The sequence below is a fragment of the Cydia amplana genome, chromosome Z (assembly GCF_948474715.1).
Source record: "Cydia amplana chromosome Z, ilCydAmpl1.1, whole genome shotgun sequence".
Classification (NCBI taxonomy): Eukaryota; Metazoa; Arthropoda; class Insecta; order Lepidoptera; family Tortricidae; genus Cydia; species Cydia amplana.
This window is the reverse complement of record NC_086096.1, coordinates 6,018,567-6,042,765: the sequence shown is the minus strand read 5'-3', so window position 1 is coordinate 6,042,765 and position 24,199 is coordinate 6,018,567. Positions and strand designations below refer to the sequence as shown.

Sequence of the window (24,199 nt, the reverse complement as noted above, 5' to 3'; positions counted from 1 at the left end):
TATAACCCCCACCGCACCTTTCCCGTATCACTCCGCACGAGCCGAAGCCGTCAGTCATCAGCTATCACCTGGTAGGACGAAGGCGTGGTTATTGTGCTCCGCAATTAAAACACAAACGACAAAGTATCGGAAATTGGAGTTTGTAATGGGTAAGTACTCTTTATCCTGGCGAGGATATCTTGCTAATTGGGTATCCTATCGCATTACTATTAAGATATGTAACGTAATCAATAGTTTAGTTTTATATGCCTAAGTATGGAGGTCATCAAGCTAATACATTTTGTGTATTCGCGATATAACTGCCATTTTCCCCATCACCTGCATATCGTCCACCTGGCTAAAACTGCCAGGTGGATGAGATTTTGCGGCAGGTTAATGTCACTGATACCACAACTAATACTCGTAACTATATAATTGTATAGCGGTTATATCGCTTTTGTGTGTTAATTTAGGAATAAAAACTATCCTGTCTGTTAAAGCTGCATATTATTCAAATTTGTGTACTTTTGTCTTACGTCTCGTTAACCTGTCCAAAAAAGTCAGGTGAATGATGCAATAGCAGGTGAATGAAGCGTCATTCACTTGCCATATGACAGGTGAACGATAACTATTTTAAATCCACGTTACATATACTCAAACAGTGATTAAGTAGATTTGTGACGTCCCATGGGAAAAGGTACCTTATAAGGGTTTTTAGTTTTAGACATATTAAAATGTTTTGTAAAAAGGTGAAAACATGCTCAATTTTTTTATTGTGTGATGAGATGACGGGCGAGAGAGAGAGGTCAGTTCTGATAATGAGATCCATGAAGAATCGAGGGAACTCCTCAAATCTTAAAGGCATACATATAGTCAGTTTTGTGTTTTTATTTACAAATCAAGCATATACATTCAAAAAAGTGACATTTGATGAAGTGGAACTGCTAATGAAGATCAGAACGGAACTCTTCAACGACGCATAGTTCACGTTTGGCGATTTGTCCTCTTTGTTATGTTTGTTAAACAAGTTAAGTTTGTAAGCCACATTTTTGTCAAGCTCGAGTTCTGATGATGAGATCCATGAGGAATCGAGGGAACTCCTCAAATATTAAAGGTATGCGTATAGAGACTTTTGGATTTTCATCAGAAAATCAAGCATTTTCATTAAAAACTGTCGCATTTGATGAAGTGGAACTGCTGATGATGATCAGAACAGAACTCTTCAACGACGCATAGTACACGTTTGGCGATTTCGATTTCGACTTGGACTGGGACTGGGGCTGGGACCCGGACCCAGACTTGGGCCCGGACTCGGACCCGGACTTGGACTATGACCCGGACCTACTGCTCTCCCAGGACGTGTTGGATGACCAAAACAACGTATACCTATGATGCACCAAGTCTATTCCACTTGTACTGCGAGGGTTCAGCATCAGCTCTATCTTGGGTACTGCTCTCCCAAGTGCTCATCAAGACGTGTCGAATGACCAAAACAGCGTGTGTCTATATTGCATCAAACCTGAGTTCCAGTAGGTACTGCGAGGGTTCAGCATCAGCTCTATCTTGGATACTGCTCTCCCAAGTGCTCATCAAGACGTGTCGAATGACCAAAACAGTGTGTGTCTATGTTGCACCAAACCTGAGTTCCACTAGGTACTGCGAGGGTTCAGCATCAGCTCTATCTTGGGTACCGCTTTTCCAAGTGCTAATCAAGACGTGTTGGATGACCAAAACAGCGTGTGTCTATGTTGCACCAAACCTGAGTTCCACTAGGTACTGCGAGGGTTCAGCATCAGCTCTATCTTGGGTACTGCCCTCCCAAGTACTCATCAAGACGTGTCGAATGACCAAAACAGCGTGTGTCTATGTTGCATCAAACCTAAGTTCCAGTAGGTACTGTGAGGGTTCAGCATCAGCTCGATCTTGGGTACTGCTCTCCCAAGTGCTCATCAAGACGTGTCGAATGACCAAAACAGCGTGTGTCTATGTTGCACCAAACCTGAGTTCCACTAGGTACTGCGAGGGTTCAGCATCAGCTTTATCTTGGGTACTGCCCTCCCAAGTCCTGCCATCCAAAATTGTAACCTACTATTGTAATCATCGTAGTGGACAATAAGGTCCCTTTTTATAGAAAATGACACATTTTTCGATTATTTTTAGAAGGCATTGAAAATTATGTGATGGACAGGTGAATGACACTCATTTCAGGTGAATGATGACAAGAAACCAGGTTAACGTCAACGGACACAGGTTAATGGAGCCTCTCGATAACCTGTCAATATTTTCAGTGGAATTTGTACTTATTTCTCGATAACCTGCTTCTACTATCGATAACCTGGGGACAAAATATATTTCACCTGTCCTTGATGTCATTCACCTGAATTTTCAAACGCCTATATCTTCTAAACTAATTGAAGGAATTGCTTCCCTTCCACATTTTCTAATAGTTTAAGTTGCCTTTTAACGATCTCAATAAAAAAAAATGCGAAAATGCATAATTTTTGAAAATCATAAATTTTAACCTGGCGGTGCCAACTTTTTGAGAAACGACCTAAAACATATTAATTATAACCGGTGGACCCATTTTATTAACCAACTTCAATTTCATAGAAGGAGGTGGTTCTGTATTCGGGTTAGGCTATTTTTTTTTTATGTACGTTCACCGATTACTCCGACATCCGTGGTCCGATTTGAGTAATTCTTTTTTTGTTTGAAAGGAGCTACCTCCTAGTTGGTCCCATATTAATTTGGTTCTGTTCTGATGATGGGATCCATGAGGAATTGAGGGAACTCCTCAATTTTTAAAGGCACATGCATGGTGATTTGGGTGTTTTCTTAAGCAACTCGAGCATTTTCTCCCGAAAACCACCAATTTGATGAAGTAGACCTGATGATGATGATTGTTTTGATGATAATGATGATGATTTTTAAAAATGTAGTATGTTCAGTGATTAATCCGGCACCTGTGATCCGATTTGAGTAATTCTTTTTTTGTTTGGAAGAAGTTACCTCCAAGGTGTTTCCGTATTATACTTGGTCAACCAGATCTTGACAGTAGAAAAAGGCGGCAAATTTGAGAAATGTAGGCGCGAAGGGATATTGTCTCATAGAAAATTTGAATTTCGCGCCTTTTTTTACTGACAAGATTTGGTTGATCAGCTATATTTTTGGTTCTGGTCTGATGATGGAATCCATGAGGAATTGAGGGAACTCCTCAATTTTTAAAGGCACGTGTAAAGTGATTTCGGTGTTTCCTAAAGTAACTCGAGCATTTGCTTCGGAAAACCACCAATTTGATGTAGTGCGACTGTAGCCTTACCATGAGTTCGACACTACCCCTGATCAGTAGCCATATCACAAGTTTGGTATTAACATATTCGCTATTAACGTCTTCGTAACTTACTTTTTATGCATCTCGCTCGCACTAATATGCCAGTACGAGCGAGATGCAAAGAAAGTAAGTTACACACACGCTAGCGAATATATTAATGTCAAACTCGTGGTAAGCTGGTAAGGCTACTGATCGGGGGTTAGGGTTAGGGATTAAGGGGTCGGACACTGGCGGTTGAAGGGCTGTTGCTTCAGGGTCGAGGGGTTCCTGGATCAGGGGTTGATGCGCTGTGAGGTTGAGTGATCGGGGGGGTTGAGAGATTGGGTAGTGGCGGGGCGGAGGATGGATTTAGTGTAGTGATAGTGACAGGAATTATAATTTCCCAGACGGACTCGAGAAAATTCCTGATTACATATTTATAGGTACACGAATTTAATGTTAAACGTGATCTCGCTTTTCACTCATGCGTCGCGCTCTTAACAATGCGTTAAAACTAAAAATTGAAAAATAAAAATCTTTTTACAAAAAAAAAAGAAAACCGACTTCAAAAAGGATTAAATAAAATATTATCCTTTTTGAAGTCTATGCGTTACCATGAAGTCTATGTGTTTGAAGTCGGTGCCAAGCCAAGTAGTAACAATACCAGTCACAAATAATCAGCTTTATGGTTATAAATCCCATTAGAACTGTACTAATAATAACTATTGTAAATGTGCAAGTAATTCTGTCTGCCTCTTTGTCGCCTTTTCATGGCTAAACAACTGAACTGCTTTAGGTGAAATTTGGGAAAAAGGTAAATTCCTTGAATTGTTTTATATTTTGAAATGTAGTCCTCTGGATAAGGGACGGGAAATAACTCAGTCCCAATCCCACACATTTGTAAGAAATGTTCTTTAAAAAATACGACGGCACAAAAATGCATTGGATTTACACTATGTGCCGACAAACATGGTACGGACTGCGCCAAGAAGGTTTGATCGTGTGTTCTTAGGTACAGTCGACGTCAAAGATATGTTTACACTTTTGCACCTTACTCCTTTGTAATAAGGCGAAAAGTGTAAACATATTTTTAACTTCAACTGTACCTACAGAAAGTACGTTCATTGTCGTCGTGTAAGACAATCCAACGTACATCCTTATTGAATCGCACCAAAATCATGGTATGCAACAAAATTTGGCTTGGCACCGACTTCAAACATATCAGTTGGTAACGCATAGACTTCAAAAAGGATAATATTTTATTTCATCCTTTTTGAAGTCGGTTTTCTTTTTTTTTGTAAAAAGATTTTTATTTCACTGATATCAAACGGTGACGCCATCTACACGAGTAGGCAAAAGGTATGGCGCCATCTATTCGAGATACATTTTTCGTGATTCTATATCTTTGGTATTTATTTGGAAAATGTACCGTTTTACTACCATACTACCTAATACCATAGAGAAATATAGTAAGACAAGAGTGCTCACTCCATACATCAGTTCAGACTATTAATTTCAGTGTCTACATCTAGCATCGAGTAGCGGAACTATCAGTACTGCTACAGCTATTGTCAAGTAGCAGTACTGATAGTTCCGCTACTCGATGCTAGATGCTAATAGTCTTTTTGGTACTAAAACTGATGTATGGAGTGAGCACTCTATGTATTTTTTTCTCTATGCTAATACATATAATAATTAATAATAAGCAAATAACATTAAATTTTGTTTCAAATATATCAGTCAGTAGCGTCCTCTATACTTACTGCGTAGTAATATTCCCTTATTGAAGAAGCTTACGCCGGAACAAGCAGAGCCATCTGTGGGATTTTTTGCAAAGGATCAACCTTTTTGCAGGATTGCGAATTCATGAATATTATCACAAGATGGCGTTATGAAACAAAATAATGACTCCTTGAAATAAAAAATATGGTGTGATGAACATAAAATTAATATAATAAATTCTAATATAAAATATTTGCAATAAGTTACAATAGCAGAATGAATGAGAATGAATTCCTTCTTGATTTGATTTTATTATTCTAGTTTGTCTATTGCTCATCTCTGCCAGTCTGGCGAAAGTCTCCTTATAAAAATCGTTGTATGAAGTTTAAGCTAGCTGGTATGGCGGATATATATATCTTGCTCTAACAGCGGCATCCCTTTCTCACTTACCTTCACATCCGCGATTGTCCGCCATGATTTATGTTTACTGTTCGCCGGGCTTTTTGAATCGTGCATTTTTGTGTTACAATCTGTTGATATTTACTGATTTAGAATAAATTTAAAAGTGGAAAAATTACTGTCTTGGGTGAGACTTGAACTCACGGCCTCTGGATCGATACTCCAGCGCTCTGCCATCTGAATAGCATCGTTCGCAGACGTTTCTGCTTGTTAAAAATTAAAATTAGTATGGGTAGCACATCGTAACAGGTGAATTTCCAATATGACTTGGAACTCCGGTAGCCGTTTAAGAAGTGTAACACTCTTACGGTAGATGTCGCTACGGTCCCCTTGACCCATAATATGGTGGAAAGATTTGCTGGCTATGGATGAGGTCTTGGTGGCTCAGATGGCAGAGCGCTGGAGTATCGATCCAGAGGCCGTGAGTTCAAGTCTCATCCAAGACAGTAATTTTTCCACTTTTAAATTTATTCTAAGCTTAATAGCATCGTTCGCAGACGTTTCTGCTTGTTAAAAATTAAAATTTACTGATTTGACGTAACAGTTACGACCATAACTTGGTTTGAGCCTGTGAATGTGTACCTATTATGTGATCTAAACTTCTAAAGCAAATATGCACTACAAAACGTGTGAGATTTGCGGTTTAAAGGCCGGTCGTATTGGTGGTTGGTGGTCAAAAACGAACATTTATGGCTAAATTTCCATTGGATGAAAATAGGTAAGTTCAAAAATCTATTTGTTTTTCTACATAAAACACATAACGCATGTTTCTTTAGAAATTATAATAAATTCTGGAATAAAATAATATCATTGTAAAAGTTAGTGCGGTAAGTACCCAGATAATATCGATATTTTTTCTGACCAGTTCTTAGGTCCATGTTATTGAAAAATGTTTTGGTTTCCCTTGCTATGGGTATATATAAATAGAAAGAGACGAGCAAAAACACTACTTGACTAAAATAACCCGAGTATAATATCTTTCTATTAATATCGAAAAAAATTGCTCCTTTCCAGGTGTAAAAGATGGGTTCAAGTGACGGGTAATGAAGATTTAGCCTATGTGCCTATTGAAAATCAAGCAACCATGACTGACCAACTGCTGAGGCGCCTAAGCCTCTTATTAATCAGAAATGAATGCCGAATTAAAAATAGATCTTTCGCGGAATTAGAAGACCCCTTAGACACTGTAAAAAAAGGTCAATAACAGGGTATATCAAAGTATAGCTGGTCAACCAAATCTTGTCAGTAAAAAAAGGCGCGAAATTCAAATTTTCTATGGGGCGATATCCCTTCGCGCCTACATTTTTCAAATTTGCCGCCTTTTTCTACTGTCAAGATCTGGTTGACCAAGTATAGTAAATATTATTTTAAAAGATCTAATAAAATTAATTAATTAAGAAGAAAACTGTTGTTATCATTTATTACAATCATACTTTTCGTAACTTCTAAGTAAAAAAATAGTAGTTCTTTACGAAAAGTACTTATTGCGAAAGTTTAATAATTAATCTAAAAGCAACGCATTTTTTTTTTCAAATTATCGATATCGATAAAAATATCTAACAGTGTGTGAAGCACATCCCTTTTTGTTGCTCATGTTGGCAGCAGTGCCGTCCACGTCTGCTGTCATCAAGCTGTCATAATTTCTGTCCTATTGGTACAGGATTCTAGCATACGCTTCATACTACTCAGAATTTCAGGTGGCTAGTATGGAAGTCCCGTCTCTTAAATTAAAACGTAGTGATTATATTCTCTTTGATCTCTGCATCTCTGTTTATGTGTTTATGGTTCTGAAAGAAAAGTTTTGAATCGTTACGAAAAAAAAGATCGTTATTTGTTTTGTAGCTACTTACAGAGTGTTTTGCAGTTGTTTATCGTAATTAAAGTGCGGCAGGGTGTTGTTTATCGTAAGTATTTAATTTACATTGATCCGCTATGCCGTTCACTAGCATTTACTTCTTGCAATGCTATTACACTAAAAATAGATACGCGTAAAACATTTAACGAATAAACTATATTTTTTAAAAGCGTGCGTTTATGTACAGCTGCAGTACCTAGATTACGAAATTCTCAATTTAACGTATATCATCATCGTATAACTTGCCATTTACGTTTTAAGTAACCACTTCCCGGGTTCTAGATTGAAAAATTGACGTAATAAAGCACGCATGCGCTTTCAGTACGCCGCGAAGTGAGCCATCAGCTGCAGTTTCATGAACAGAAGTACACTCGGGCAGGTACTATTTAGTCGTTAGCCCTGATCGGAGGCAGTGCAGAGTGACTAGAGCGCGGCCCGGACCCCGGCGGCGGCAAAACAACTTTCCATCAGCCTTCAACAACACCGACGTTCCAACACTTCCAGGTAAGAGCTAACTTCGAAATTTAAATTTAAGAAATATCGCACGTCAGCTGTTTCACATGTTAAGAGTAACCTATTTGGTTTCTGTGGCAAAGTTCAAGCGAAAGTATGTGATGGACTGATGGCAAATGTTTTCTTGTTATTTTAATGCTTATTTTTAAGGTCTGTTTGTTAAGTGAAAGGTCAAATTTGCATTCGTGTTTGAAATGTTTGAATGTTGTTTGTGTTGTTTTATTTTTAATAATAAGAAACCATTTATTGCAACACAAAAAAGCACATATACAATTGTGCAGCAAAAGGAACGGGCTCAGCATACGCTGCGTCAGTCATTTCATTACAAATTGCCTGCGCAGCGCTGATTTTCAGTCCGTCCCCTTATTTTAACTTTTTTAACAGATGATTGACGGTCCAGTTTTATAATAAGGCATACTCTGGAAAATTGCACCATGCCATTCTAAGGGCCAGTTGCACCAACCACATTTAGCGGATTGATCAATGTCACTCCGCTGTCACCATGAAACTTCCCGAACAATAAACTTTTGCAAATGCTTTAAGCGTGACAGCTTATTAATTTTTGGATTTAACCAAAAAGCTGATTACATGCCTAATCCTTTATGTTATGTTAACTGTATCTAACATTTGTAAGTCCTAAAGCATATTCAAATTTTTAAATTTCAAACATTTTTGTATAATCGTGAATATGTACAATTTATTTGACTGAGGACTTGCAATTACTACCTGGGCACCAGCACAACCGGCATGGGCTTAGCATGTTTTTTCTTTGCTCCACCATTTTAAGGCTTATGTTTTTTTTTGGGTGTATGTAGCATGCCTCGCGGTCTGCTGAGCGAGGGTTCATACACGTCGCTGGACCCAGTCTACAAGGGCACCACCGTGCCTAACATTAAGGACGGTAGAATAAAGAAAGTCCTAAAGATGTCTAAGGCCAAGAAGAGATTAAATTTTAATGAGATATTATTCAGTCAGTTTGATAATAATGAAGAAGCGGAGTGAGTATGTAGCTACATGCATGATGCACGGCAGGCTTCCTTACATGCATGGGCACTGCTTCGTCCGCTTACATCATAAGTTGTAGTGTCTGCAAACCATGCTCGTGTATGGGGCCCGTTTCTCAAAAGCTTGTAACTTGTAATTCCCTTTCTAACAAAAGCTGTCAAAAAGTGACATCCGCTTGTATTACAAGTTACAATCTTTTGAGAAATGGGCCCCTGGAGTCATATTCATACATGCAAGTGCGAATGATAGTGTATGACTCCAGTCATCACTAGTGTTGGTAGGATATAGAATCTTTTGAGTCTAAATTGGTGGAACTCAACTCATTTTCACGAGACTGTGTAAAAAAACTTCTGAATATTTTAAGTTCTGAGTAGAGTCCTTCATTGAGTCTTGTTTCCTTTACTCAAAGGCACACAGCGCAACTCAAAGGCACTCAATCCTCCGAATAAAGACTGTTATTTGTATTTAAATACTAGAAGCAATAAAGAAAATAAGCGTTATTGTATGTTGTAGGTATGAGTAACTAATATTTTTTACGAATTTTACATTAATGCTAACACTGAACATTTTTGTACAACAAACTGAGACCCTCCTTTTTTTTAAGGGGGTTAAAAAAGGGAGTTTTCTGAAAAGGGCCCAAGTCTCTACAACTGATTTGCGTCTTTAACAAGTTGAAAAGAAATCGAGTTTTGACTTCATTATAAGAAAAATCTGAAAAATCGAGTCCCAAGCAGAGGACCCAAAGGACTCGAGTCTTAACCAACACTAGTCATCACACCAGTTTGATGATACTATCATATATACTTGTATCTAGAATTCTGGACGGTATCACTAATAATGACAGTTCTTTTCATACATGCATCACAAATTACAACAGGCCAAAGATACAACTGATTTGGAATAACAAATGCAGTCTGCTTTAACTAAAAGTCGAGCTAAAGGCTAATCGATACACAAGTAATTTACGCGTCTTTATTTTAGTGTTTCTATCACTTCGATGTCTATGATTCTGCTAAGGTATTAAAAATGATTAATAACAAGTTGCTTTATACCTAATTTGTGTCAAGGCGTTTTTTGTACTGTATATGAATAATTTATTTGCCAGCATAAAATAAGCTTGGCCTTAAAATTCAGACTACTCCGAATTTGAAGACAGACAGGCAGACTCAGCTGTTCGGGCGGTTAAAATACTGAATAATTGAGTAAAACACAAAGGAATTTCATTATTAATGATACCGTCTGCTTTTCATAAAGTTGGTCGTATAGCGTTCATTCGATTTATTGATTATGCCAGTTAAAGGCAAGCAATGACAAGGGTATACATGATTGCACAGTAATCATCGGGCAGTCGTCATCAGATAATGTATTGGAGCTAGGCAGCGACGGAATATAGGCGAAGCTCTCAATACATTTTCGACTTCAAATAACGGCCCTTATGTCTACTTATCTGACACATATCACTGAAAGTTATGTCTAAAATACAAGATACCTATACTGGATCAATATATCTTAGCCTATAGTTCGTTTTTTTTAGCATTAGAAAGAAGGTAAGCGATCTTGACATGTCTTTTAATTGAAAAACGCTTTTTAAAAATTAGTAACTATTACTTATGAAAGCATAAGAATATAAATGATCGTATTAGATTCATAATTGTTACATATTTGCCATTATTTATTTTTAAAACGTGTTTGTCAAGATTGTTTACCTTATTTCTAATGCTAAAAAAAACGAACTATAGTAGCTTTAACAGAATTATTTCCTGAATCAAAGTTATTTAACTTCAAAGACCTGAAGCTCTAAAATAGAACAACATATTTACTATTGTAATGATTAATGTCTGATATATATGTCCCTACACTCCGCTAAAACGTTCTCAAAATAACTAGGGCTAGGCAGCTAAAACATTCTAAATATAACTTGGACTTTTAAGGCTAAGAAGGACAGGGGCCGGAAACGAAACACATTTATATTTCTCCAACTTTATCTACGCACAGAATTGTACCACGAAGGTGACTAACAACCTAACAGCCGACCAAATTTATTACAGACACTGTATTCTAAATGGCAGTTGAATCTCTAGAGGTGTCACTTGCGCGTTGCCAGCCCTTTACAGGCAGTACACTTTACCTACCTGCCTAATAGAAAACATCTTCCGTAGTTAACCGCTGATATCTTCATAATATATGATTTTTTTGAGTCTACTTACCTAATATTACTGTTGTAGTGATATCATTTATACCTTTGCCTATTTTTGAAGCTTGTACAAATACCTTATAACCTTTCTGTACGCAATGAGCGCTATACCTCCAAGGTTGAACAAACGGCCTCGCTCATAGATTTCTTATGTAACTAAGTAAGTAATAGGTATAATAACAAACCAATAATATGTTTCGACATCAAAACAGTAGATACAGTGTTAGACCGAATTTCTGCGGATGCAATATTATTATTCCTTGCACAACGAAGCGTGCGAAAATATTCTTGATCCTTTTATAACCCGATCGCAACTAAAAGACGCTCATCGTGAATATTGGTTTTCACACTTGTATATCTTTCAACGCCGCAAGCGTCAGCGTTTAGTTATTTCTTTGAGAGCTTTTACGAAGCCCAGGGGCCCGTCTCTCAAAAGCTGTCAACAAGTGACATCCGCTTGTATTACCTACAAGTTACGAGGGTTGTTTGAGAAGTAACTTGGTTTCATATCAAAAATAATAATATTGCAAATGTATTTATTTTATTTCTCTACGTAATCCCCCCGAAGTTCTACGCACTTGTCCCAACGAGTCTGCAACATCTCTATGCCTTCACGGAAGTGCGTCTCTTCAAGGGCCTCGAAATACGCATTGACCTCCCGTATAACCTCCTCATCGGACTTAAAATTTCGCCCTAAGAGAAATGTTTTCAGTTTCGGGAAGAGGTGATAGTCCGACGAAGCCAAATCTGGTGAATAAGCAGGGTGTGGAAGAAGTTCCAATCGTAACTACGACAATTTTTGTGCAGCGACACGGCTTGAATGCACCGGAGCGTTGTCATGGTGAAAAATCACATTATTTTTTGCCAAACCTGGACGTTTTTCAGCTATTGCCGCCTGTAACTGATCCAAAAGTGATGCGTAGTATGCTCCAGTTATAGATTTTCCCTTGGCCAGGTAGTCAATGAAAAGTATCCCTTTGCGTCCCAAAACACAGACGCCATCACCTTTCCAGCAGACGGAATGCATATGGCTTTCTTTGGAGTTGGCTCACCATGACCAACCCATTGTTTCGACTGATGTTTCGTCTCCGGGATGTAGTGATGGATCCAGGTTTCATCCATAGTGACAAAACGGCGAATAAAATCTGTTGGATTTTTTTAAACACCTGCAAATCTTCATCAGATGTTCACATGCGAATACGCATTTGTTGTGGAGTCAGTAATCGCGGCACTTACCTTACACAAAGCTTTTTATTGTGCAAATCGTCGTGTAAAATAAAATGCACCCGCTCAGAAGAGATGTTTGTGGCTTCAGCTAATTCGCGTATTTTCAATCTTCGGTCGGCTAAAACTAAATCATGGATTTTATCGATGATTTCGGGTAAAAGTGCTGTTTTCGGGGCTCCAGGGCGAGGTGCATCTTTAATGCGTGTCCTGCCTCGCTTAAACTCATTTACCCAAAGTCAAACCGTTCCCTAGGAAGGTCACGAACTACCTAACGTAGGTAAAATCCTTTAATGGATTTGTTTCACAGTTTTGCTTTCCAAAAAAAAGAATTGAAGAACTCCACGAATTCCAATTTTCTCAATTTTCCCGCGTAACTCAGACCAGTTTTGTTTGAACTACTGTCAAATGACAAATTCCTGCCAAAAATGACATGACGCCACATATTAAATATGTTTAATTACTAAACTAAATCAATACATACAGAGTTGACGCCAACGCCATCTATACATAGGCGAAACAAGTTACTTCTCAAATTACCCTCGTACAAGCTTTTGAGAAACGGGCCCCAGGCATCAACAATGTATTTACGAATATTTCATTCGGTGGATGACAGTTTATTGTCAGATGTTTATTTTTAAATTTCATTACATTTTTCAAAATAAACTGACTGTTGCTAATTGAAAAAAATAACCCTTTATTTTAAACCACTAAAGCTTAGTGTCAGGTTTTTACTCTTATTCTATTTTCACGCGATGTTTGTACTACGGAATAGCTTTACAATGTATTATATGGTGATCAAGTAAACACTTTTAATGGAATCTGCAAGGCTGCTCATTCAAGCAATACAGATAATCTTTAAACGTATACCTATACGTATACGTATACTCCAATAATCATATCATATATTTAGTATACAAACTTTACAAACTTACCTACCTTTGAAATCTGTGAGCGAGCCCTTTGATCTCGTACGTCTGTTTCGAAAACGCATTAGTTTGGTCATTTTCATGTAAATTAAGTAGGTAGGTTACACTGGTATGGTAACAACAGTTCGTCATCAAATTACTACATTAGTTAGGTTAGCGAGTTGCTATAATTGGGATTCGGATTGAATAATACATTTAACAGGTACCTACAGGTTCTATCTGCCAGGAGAGTAGGTCTGAAACCGAAGTCTCTTTTTAATTTCTTATCAAATGACACAGCTTAAAAAAATATTCGAGATAAAAATATGCACGAAAATTAAAATTCAACAAGAGACTTCTATTTTGGAATCACAATTTTACTCACTCTCACTCGCTAACCTTTATAAAGGCTTCGTCACACAGGCGCGTTTTCCGGGCGGGGCGTGAGCGTTTTATATGTAAAAGGGGCACGCCCCGCTCACGCCACGCCCGGAAAACGCGCCTGTGTGACGAAACCTTAATTCTGGCATCATATACATTCGGTTTACGCAATGTAATGTTGAATAAAATTGTTTAAGGTATTATCATAATTAATGATTAATTAATTATTACGGCTTGATGATTGTAGGACCCTATTGTAAAAATTGGGATTGACTAGAGCAGTGGTTCCTAACCTGGGGGTAATTACCCCCGTGGGGGTAAAACTGGTATTTTACGGGGGTAATAAGCTAACCTAATTTAACAATACAACAAATAGGGCATGCAGTACCGGTCCCGGTACCAAGAATTTCATTTCCCGGTTCTGGGTATAGCCGGAACCGGGATTCCCGGTTCTTCCCGGTTCTCTAGGCTTCTTATGATTATTTTTAAGAAATTGTTTGTGTTAGCGTTAATGACTTATTTTCATATAAATAATTGCATAAATATTCATAAATGACTTATTTTATAAAAAAAAAACACTTTATTAGGGTTCCAAGTTCCAACTTATTTTACGAAGTTAACCGGCACACTATGCCTCCGCCTGGGCATTAAGGTGTACGAGCCACACGGCCGTAGTTGATACACTCATCACTATGACGGCACAGATACGATAGAAGAAGATATAATAGAAGGGTCAAAAGGTAAAAATTCAACCTGAGAACGGAATATTTTCATATAAAACCAACTTACTAGAAGAATATTCGAATATAATATCCTAAAACTAAACTACTAAAAGATAACTACTATTGAAATGGGAATAAATACGCAAACTGATGAGAACCGGGAAGTACCGGTACCGGGTCTTCAGTACCGGTTCTTTCAGCACTATAAAATTCCCGGGAATTCCCGGGAATTTGAGAACCGGGAATTCCCGTGAGAATCCCCTAACAACAAACGTACACGTTTTATTTTTTATTACCATTGGGAGGAGGGGTAAAATCAGGTTCCCTAGTTAGTTATAGGGGTCACCGGACTGAAAAGGTTAGGAACCACTGGACTAGAGATATCCCCGAATTGCATGCAATAAAAAGTGTCGATGTCATCATCCCACTATCATCAACTATGATTGTAGGACCCTATTGTAAAAATTGGGATTGACTAGAGCAGTGGTTCCTAACCTGGGGGTAATTACCCCGTGGGGGTAAAACTGGTATTTTACGGGGGTAATAAGCTAACCTAATTTAACAATACAACAAAAGTACACGTTTTATTTTTTAATACCATTGGGAGGAGGGGTAAAATCAGGTTCCCTAGTTAATAGGGGTCACCGGACTGAAAAGGTTAGGAACCACTGGACTAGAGATATCCCCGAATTGCATGCAATAAAAAGTGTCGATGTCATCATCCCACTATCATAGCAGCTTCATATTTTCTATTGCTGTTTCAGAACAACAAAATATTAATAAGATTTATCTTTGTTTAATCTGTTCATAAGAACAGCGAAATGTGATATCGAGTGTACATAATACATACTTACCTCTTAATCGTAACAAGCTTTTATTATAATTATCTAGCTGTTAAGCTGAGTCTTATTCAGAACTTACGTAACAGCTAGATAATTATAATAAAAGCTTGTTACGATTAAGAGGTAAGTATGTATTATGTACACTCGATATCACATTTCGCTGTTCTTATGAACAGATTAAACAAAGATAAATCTTATTAATATTTTGTTGTTCTGAAACAGCAATAGAAAATATGAACTAACGAATTATCTATCTGACATGTTACAATTTCAAGTTTCGTAAGTAATGAGCGTAGAGATTGGAATCACCTCATGCATACATCGAGTAAGCTATCGTACAATGCACTATTTCAGAGTGAATATCCTCACGAAGGAAGAAAGCACCGAGAAAATGCCCACAACCAGTGCTGAAGAAGCTGCTCTGCTCGGGTAAGTACAAAAATGTCACCAAATTCTTATCGAAATGTATGTAAGTGTTACAATATCGCGATGACAGTTATGCACTTTCCTATCTTTGATTACATTAATATGTCTCAGTTACAAAAAAAGGTTGTAAGAGAATTTGATCTGCGCGCCTACAGTCAAGTGTAAAAATATAGGTATAGCTGGTCAACCAAATCTTGTCAGTAAAAAAGCGGCCAAGTGCGAGTCGGACTCGCCCATGAAGGGTTCCGTATTTAGGGGATTTATGACGTATTAAAAAAAACTACTTACTAGATCTCCTTCAAACCAATTTTCAGTGGAAGTTTGCATGGTAATGTACATCATATATTTTTTTTAGTTTTATCATTCTCTTATTTTAGAAGTTACAGGGGGGGGGACACATTTTACCACTTTGGAAGTGTCTCTCGCGCAAACTATTCAGTTTAGAAAAAAATGATATTAGAAACCTCAATATCATTTTTAAAGACCTATCCATAGATACCCCACACGTATGGGTTTGATGAAAAAAAAAAACTTTGAGTTTCAGTTCTAAGTATGGGGAACCCCCAAAATGTATTGTTTTTTTTCTATTTTTGTGTGAAAATCATAATGCGGTTCAGATAATACATCTACTTACCAAGTTTCAACAGTATAGTTCTTATAGTTTCGGAAAAAAGTGGCTGTGACATACGGACGGACAGACGGACAGACAGACATGACGAATCCATAAGGGTTCCGTTTTTTGCCATATGGCTACGGAACCCTAAAAAAGGGGACGATATCCCTTCGCGCCTACATTTTTCAAATTTGCCGCCTTTTTCTACTGTCAAGATACTCAAGATCTGGTTGACCAAATATATATAACTTACTCATAAATATGTCCCATCGTTCTTAATTCGCTGACACTTATGTCAGCGAATATATAGCTCATAAGCTATGGCACATATTTTTGAGTATGATGTGTGCACCCATATTTTTACACTTGACAATGGCGGTAGATGCTACAAAGTTACTAGCGTAAATCTAATATGCTCAGAGCGTATTTTTCGTGGCATTCGAGTCAATGCCAAGGATAGAAATTAAAACCAATTCAAACATGGACTGTCATCAAACGGATATTAGAATGATATTGGAATCATATCAGTTAGCTGTCATTCACGCGGGCGTCTCGCTCGCACTATACTTGTGCGGACAAGTCTGACCGAATTGAACGCGCGAATGACACCTAACTGATATGATTCAAATATCATTCTAAATTTCTAATATCGGTTTGATGTCAGTGCTCGTTCGAATTAGCCTGTACATATATTCGCGTAGCCACTATTAGGTACCGATGCGTATAACTTTTTCGTGATACTGTAGACACATGTGCTACGCCGTAGCCCGTAGAAGGTAAATGTAGCGGAAAATGGTTCGTAGTACTGAAGCGCTGCATTGTGTCATGAGCACTGAATGGGGACGGGAGGCGTATTCTGATTATAATGGATATGGTCTGTCAGTGTCAAGTGACGTTTCTGGTTGATGAAAAAATCCAGATTAAATTCACACCCTATTATTACAATCAGAACACGGCTCCTGGTGCCTATTTTAATTTTTCGCGTGCTGCGTAGCATTGATTTCCTCGATAAATAGCGAGTAGTTCGTAGGAGCATGATGCAGTATGTATTATGCCATACGCATTTAGTTAAAATAGTGATACGAACGAGCGTTAGTATAACAAAGTGAAACACATACATGTTCTGTTTTTGCAAGATACTAGCTCACATCGTTTTGGCTTCGCACTTGTGGCGTCCGACCGCGAAAAAGCCAGACTTAACACCCCCAGACCAACGTTACGAGTATTTATTTGTAAAGCTTTCGACTTGCCTACTTAATTACCTTACAGAAGATTGCGTTTTATGAGTATTATTATGGAGACTGAAAGTAGATTACATAAATCATACTTCAAAATATCGCCAGGTAATGAGTAGCTTTATAGTTATTATTATATCCTTCTAGAATTATATAGCGTAGCCCTTCGTGCCTATTTTGTCCAAAATTCTATTACTTACTGTGTGCTTCATGTAAGCGATTGAATTAAACAACAACCGCTATTTATACATGAAACAAATGATAGTCGGGTCAAACTTGTTATTAGCTCCGCTACTAATAGTCACAAGCAAATAGTTACAGGTATGTCACCCCCAACGTTAAACAATTATTTAATCAAAAAGTTCACCCCGGTTCAGCTAAATATAGCGTTGACTGAGCTATTAGTAACACCAGTACCCGTACCATGAGGCACTGACGGTTTCAAAACTTACATATACGCCAACGTCTTCGTAATTTACTTTCCATACATCTCGCTCGCACTAATATATGAGTAGTGGCGAGATGCATAGAAAGTAAGTTACGTTCTCGATAGCGTTTATGTCAGTGCCAAACTGGCGGTAGCCACACAGGTTCAAGTCTTTAATGTAACGTGAATTTAATGAACTTCGTAACAGCACATGTGTGTTTTCATGAAATTGGAGTGCCTTTTTTAGGGTTCTTTAATTTTGAATGGCTTAACATGTTACTCGTAAAAATATTTGTTTAATACCCTATTTTCGTGTCCCACTGCTTGGCAACAGCCTGCCCTTTCTTCCGCCACTCATCACGGTTTGGAGCATCCCTCCACCAGTTACTGCAAAAATATCTGATAGACTGATAATGATAAAGCTCATACAGTAGAATCCGATTAGTACGACTTCGCATATAACAACCAACCGCTTATAGCGACGTAAGTATAGGCACTTGTTTGGTTTTAGTACGAGCTACTATGAAAGTACAACCGTTTATTACGACTCCGCTTATAACGACCGATCGCTTTTAACGACGGAAATTGACTCAAAATCCGTCTGTCAAGTCCGGTTACAACGACGAGCGACGTAGTTTTTACAAATAAATAGTTGGTAAGAAGCTTAATCCGTCCCGCGCACCTAACTCCCCTCCCCCTTTTGCCTATACGCAGCAAGATGAAATAGTCATGTGACTTTTCGTAATCTTGCAAACTAAATAAAACCCAATTCCCATTTTTCAATTGAGCTTAAACTCCACATACATAATTATGTACATAAGTTAGGTACAATGCAATATTTTGGTAGGTACCTTCGAGCTGATCTATGGACACAGGATATGGACATAGGAACTGTGTGATAAAACAACGTCAGCTGGATTAGATCCCCAAGAATTACGACTTTTTATTTTACGGGATTCGAGTAATTTGCGGACGACGAGTGGGTTGACTACGCGTACCTTGAAAAGTGGCTTCTTCTAAACACACAAGTCTCTCCATTTAAGAAAAAGTGTTGTAATACTAACGTAAATAAATATTTTAAAGGAAATGTTTTTTTTTTCTTTGATTGTCGCATAAGTATTAATAAATACAAAATGACGTAATTATTTTGGTAAAAAAATATATTAAAATTGGCAGTTCGTTTTGTACGACGTCCGGTTAGTACGACGTAATATCAGCGGTCCCTTGGGCGTCGTTATAACCGGACTCTACTGTACTTGGAGAAGTATCTCGTACTTATTACACAGCGTTTCACTTACAAGAGTTACTCAAAAAAGTCTATATCTCGGTCATAAAGTCAAAACAGTACAGCTACGGTTAACTAAAAAGCCTATCTTTTTATTAGTCTAACAGAAACGTATTTATTAAAACAGAGATTAAATAACAAATGATCATAATTCTAAACTTAAATTATGCTATTAGTAGTTAAACTAATACATAGTTAATTGTATTAATTATGTATATATCTGATCATTATACAAAGTTAGTTACTTAAATGTATGGTATGTATGGTACATAGTACCACGAGTCCAATGATATTTTAACTACTAAACCGCTAAACGTGTGATTAGATTTCAATTTGATAATATGTATTGTAATTAAAGCCGATATACAGCGTCAATCAGACGCCAAGTCAGTGCCGTGAATTAATTATTAGAAACTGTCTATTCTGTTGTAAGGCAGTCCGTATTTAAAGAACGACGTGACAAGGAAATTGTGTCGTCGGTGTTCTGTTTAATGTCTGAATATAGATTGCGACGGTTAATACATTTATAGTTTAAAATATGAGAGACCTTAGGTATATCTAACAGCGTGTTGTGTGATTAATGACAAAAGTAGGGCAAAAATAATGGCTACATAACTACTGTAATTATGTAACTATTTATAGTTATAGCAGAATCCAACATTATCAAAAGAATTCCTAGTATAAATTCTAACGTTGTAGATGTGAATATTCGACCTATTTCTGTGAAATACACGTGATCGCGTGTCGGCACGTGTGTGGGGGTAATAACCTTTTCATGAGAACGCTCGTAGGCTCTGCAGTGACATCTGCTGGCCCAACTAGTAAATATATAGTGATGCTAACTACATACTCTTACTTATAAATCCGGAAATGAACAGAAAATTGTCAGCGTGTTTCAATATTGTGTACACTTGACACCTGACTTTTAAAGGTACCTACCAGTGACAAGTGTATGTTCGCTGTCCGAACCGGACAAGTAATTCGTATACAGATGCTGACTCGAACTACCCTTTAAGAATACTAAACACGACGCGACGTGCCGATCTCCGTTGCCACGAAGAGTCATTACGCTCACATTCACAATAATATTTGGGAGACCGAGCTTTGCTCGGAAACATATAAATCACATAAATGCGCGTTTTCCCAGAGATAAGACCTAGCTAGATCGATTTTTCGCCCCCGAAAACCCCCATATAGCAAATTTTATCGAAATCGTTAGAGCCGACATCCCCGAAATATATATATATAAATATACAAGAATTGCTCGTTAAACGGTATAAGATAAGATATAGGTAGGTATTGTGTCTTTCTAACAAGTATTGTGCCCGAGAGTGACACATGAACCAGAAACGATAACAGGATCCCAATATCGAATTTCGAGTTTTTGTAAAGGGTTATTAAGGTCTATAATCAACTGCAGTGTCTTATTTATTCGCAACCTGTTCATATTTTTCAGAAACGATATGAACGCTTTGACGCTAAAACTGGCCACATTATTCGTGAGTTTGATAAATCTTCCTGTCTATTTTAGTATCTGGGAATTATAAACAGAGATTACCACGGATGAATAGTTTGGAGTGAATAGAACCATAAACGAAGTTGATCTAAAACTTTTGCTATAACTAAATTAATCATTCATCTTAAATGCTTCGACAGAGGTTTGGCTTTAAACTGTTTTGTTTGTTGTTTTCTAAATTGAACTGATATAAATCATCATACTACAGTGGATAACACGAATCGTAATATTGTATAGAATAATGTATAATTGTTAAGGTAACCTACTGAACATTAAAGACATGTTGTAGACATTGTATTTTTAGATTATTCGGTGTTAAAACAAAAAAAAATAACTAGTCAGAATAGGAGCCTAATATTAGTAGTAATTACGAGTTACGGAGACTTCGGGACGTTAGGGGAAGAGAATACATGTTTTTTCTTAGTAAGGATGAAAAGGTTTACTTTATCATTATATCAAGGTTTCGCCGTAATGATACCTACTATGTAAAACATTGTATTACTTAATCACGCAAAAGCTGCTGACCCTATTTAGGTAAATTTGGCGATTAACTATCAAACAGAATACAACGCAATGCTTATTCTATTTTCCTTTCAAACTGAAGTATTATATCAAAGAACCGTTGTTAGAATTTTCTCTGTAGTTACCAGCATGTATCTAATAACAAGGCAGCCCTGGCAAAACTATCAAGTTACACGTGGGTTACACCGTCCGAACTCTTTTACAAGGTATTGCATTACACGTTTTATTCATTTTCAACTCTACGCACTCCCGTTAAGGTGCAACTTTAAGTACAGAATCGTTCATTTCAATCACGACTCTGTCCACGTACTGACTACCTTTTCACAATCCGACTAGCTAGAGTATTGATTGGAATGGAAATGAATATCTAGTTAATGGATGGTTGTGTGTGAGAAATAGTAATAGGGTCCCGTTTTTACCCTTTGGGTACGGAACCCTAAAAACGTTATGTTGTAGTTATTATAGAGTAATAATTTATAAGTAGTTTAGAGTAGCTTAATGCGATCGCTCGTTTGACATAATCTAATACCTTTAAACGAGTAACGGTTTATTAACCTAATGTTTTAATGTGTGGTGGGGCAGAATACACCAGTCTGTCAATTTAAGATTGTGGGACTAAGTACATAAATACATTTACATATATATTTTATATAGAATTACATTAAACAGTTGTAACCGCGTTCTTTATATAATGACATTAAATAATCTACTTATAGGTATTATAGCAAATGTATGTATAATATTGACGTACATGGTCCTGATTCAAAAAAGATGCATTAGAATTTTGAGCAATATATATGTGGAAGAATCATGTAGACCCCATTTTATTAAACTCAAAATACTAACACTGACATCCTTGTACATTCTCGAGTCATGTAAATTCGTGCGGAAACATTTTTATCTATATACCCAAGCTAAAGACCTTTGTAAAGGAAACCATAACTTGAGGCCAAGGAACAAAATGGTGCCAATTGGAATAGCCAAACTCAAAATGATCTCGAACGGACCACATTCCATACAACTTACCTAGTCACATAGTAGCTGAAGAGAAATACACTACTTTTGTTACAAAACTAAAAAAATATTTAATATCTAAAGCTTTTTACACTCTCGAAGAATATATGAACGACGGATCGGAAAATATGTATTAGTTTTAAGTGTAAATTTTTACATTTTTTTTCCCCTATGTTAAGTTATATTTTAAGATTTGTCACGCCCTAGCAGGGTCCATGCTGTACTTTATAATGTTATTATTATAATATGTAAGCACCTTGTAATACCATGGTTGGCATTCAATAAATGAAATGAAAATGAAATGAAATTATATGAAACGAAAATAAGTACTGATGACGAGATTATTACGCGTGAGCGAATGCGTTCCTCCCAAAGAAATGTATATTCAATTTGCTTTTACCATATTTTACAAGCAATAAGAACAAGAAAACACAAGCGTTTGTTAAATTTTACCGCAACTAGTTCAATATGAAATGGGTCGTGCTGCGTCGTTATTGGCACTAGGCAGCTAATCGCGTTAGCATTAAATACACAACTACATACCTACCTATTCTAACCACTTACCTACTATTGCGCCCAGTACTGCTACTACTATCGGGACCAGTGTATCAACTATTCGTAATTGCAGAGCGCACATATACTGGTCCTCATGAGCTGTAGTCGGGTAACTCGGGTAAGTGATTGGAATGCTACCGATGTACTGACATACCTACTAACAGCAATATTTTAAGTGACGAATGTAGACCTTATCTCGTTGCTTTAGGTTTACTAGTGGGCAGTTCACTGTGTCTATGATTGATGGTACACGACATACGCAAACAGATTATTCCATAAGAACTCACGTTAAACTATCTCTCTGCGTCTGAGTGTCATAATCAGCCTCTGGCACGTTTACTATGAAACCAGTTCATTAGGGACACAAAGGGATTGAATCTGAATAGACACTTTAATTAAAAGAAGAATAGACAGCTATTGTCTCTATCTCTAAATCCGCGATTATTCCTTATTTTCTAATTTAACGGAATTGAACTCGACGGGTAAATCTTGAAGGCGAATAAATTTCTCTTTAAGTGTGTTTTTGGAGTACCAGTCTTAGGAATATTATAATCGATTGTTCGATCGAGATTGATCGCGTTGTCTTGGTCGGTCGCGGAATAGGAATAGCGGCAAAAATGGTGATTCATGATTTTATGGGCCAAGATAGAGGCTTGGACTATTTAAGGTGATGATCGGAAAGCAACTGCAGCTGCAATACGGTTGCGACCTGTTACCTACTGCCAGTTTGCTCGTGAAAATGAAGGAAATTTTAACAAGCAAATCGGCTTCGGCGTCCAAAATGTGAGCACAAGCGGAAAAATATATTTGAAAAAGAACCTGAAATCCGAATCAAATATGAAACAAAACCGCGCAACGGTATTCATTTAAAGTAATTCGCAAATTGTAACCCTTCCCGCGAAAATAATCCGCTCTACATACCCGTACAGACCTAAACGCGGCAATCATTAAAGGCCCAAAGTATGTCTTGAACATCATTGTAGGCAGATTGACTCTTTTGCCGTATTGCCGTTATTGGGTACATCGGAAAATAAGCACGTAGCTACGAGAACCTTGGAGAACGCTTCAAAAGGAATAAAATAAGAATTACAAAACATATTTTCTTTCATAGCCCGCTCTTTATTTGCGATGACGTCCCTACGTATGTTTCGGGGAAAAATGTGTCGTCTCATATTTTGACAGATCATTAGGCGTAAGTTTGGGTTTCGGAGCTATTTTTAAATCATGAATTGCGCCATTGAATGGGAATACAGCTTATGATTTTTGGTGAAAAGTTTTGTGTCGTTTTACCTAAGTAATAAGTATTCAAAATCTACGTTTGATAGTTGTGTCTGAACCATGTTAATACCACAACCTAATTATAATTAATACGCTATAATTGGTTAATAATATTAGTATACAGCCTATAATTGTATCATTACAAAGTGCGCTTAATTACTTGGCTCTGTTATAGTAGTCCGTATGCAAATTAGAACCTAAACTGTGCACGACA

At 37.3% G+C, this 24,199-nt stretch overlaps 1 protein-coding gene across 3 annotated transcripts in view; it reads left to right on the top strand.

Annotated features, from left to right (window-relative positions):
- LOC134660906 (protein NDRG3-like) overlaps positions 1 to 24,199 on the top strand; it is a 115,410-nt gene that overhangs the window by 4,497 nt on the left and 86,714 nt on the right. For 2 of the 3 annotated variants that reach the window (XM_063516778.1, XM_063516779.1), the window contains exons 1-2: positions 8,640 to 8,836; positions 15,469 to 15,543. The exons of the other annotated variant lie outside the window; for it this stretch is intronic. In XM_063516778.1, the coding sequence (XP_063372848.1) occupies positions 8,655 to 8,836; positions 15,469 to 15,543 (257 nt within the window). In that variant the 5' untranslated portion in view covers positions 8,640 to 8,654. Of the gene's footprint in view, positions 1 to 8,639; positions 8,837 to 15,468; positions 15,544 to 24,199 lie in introns of those variants that run through there. 3 annotated transcript variants of the gene reach the window in all.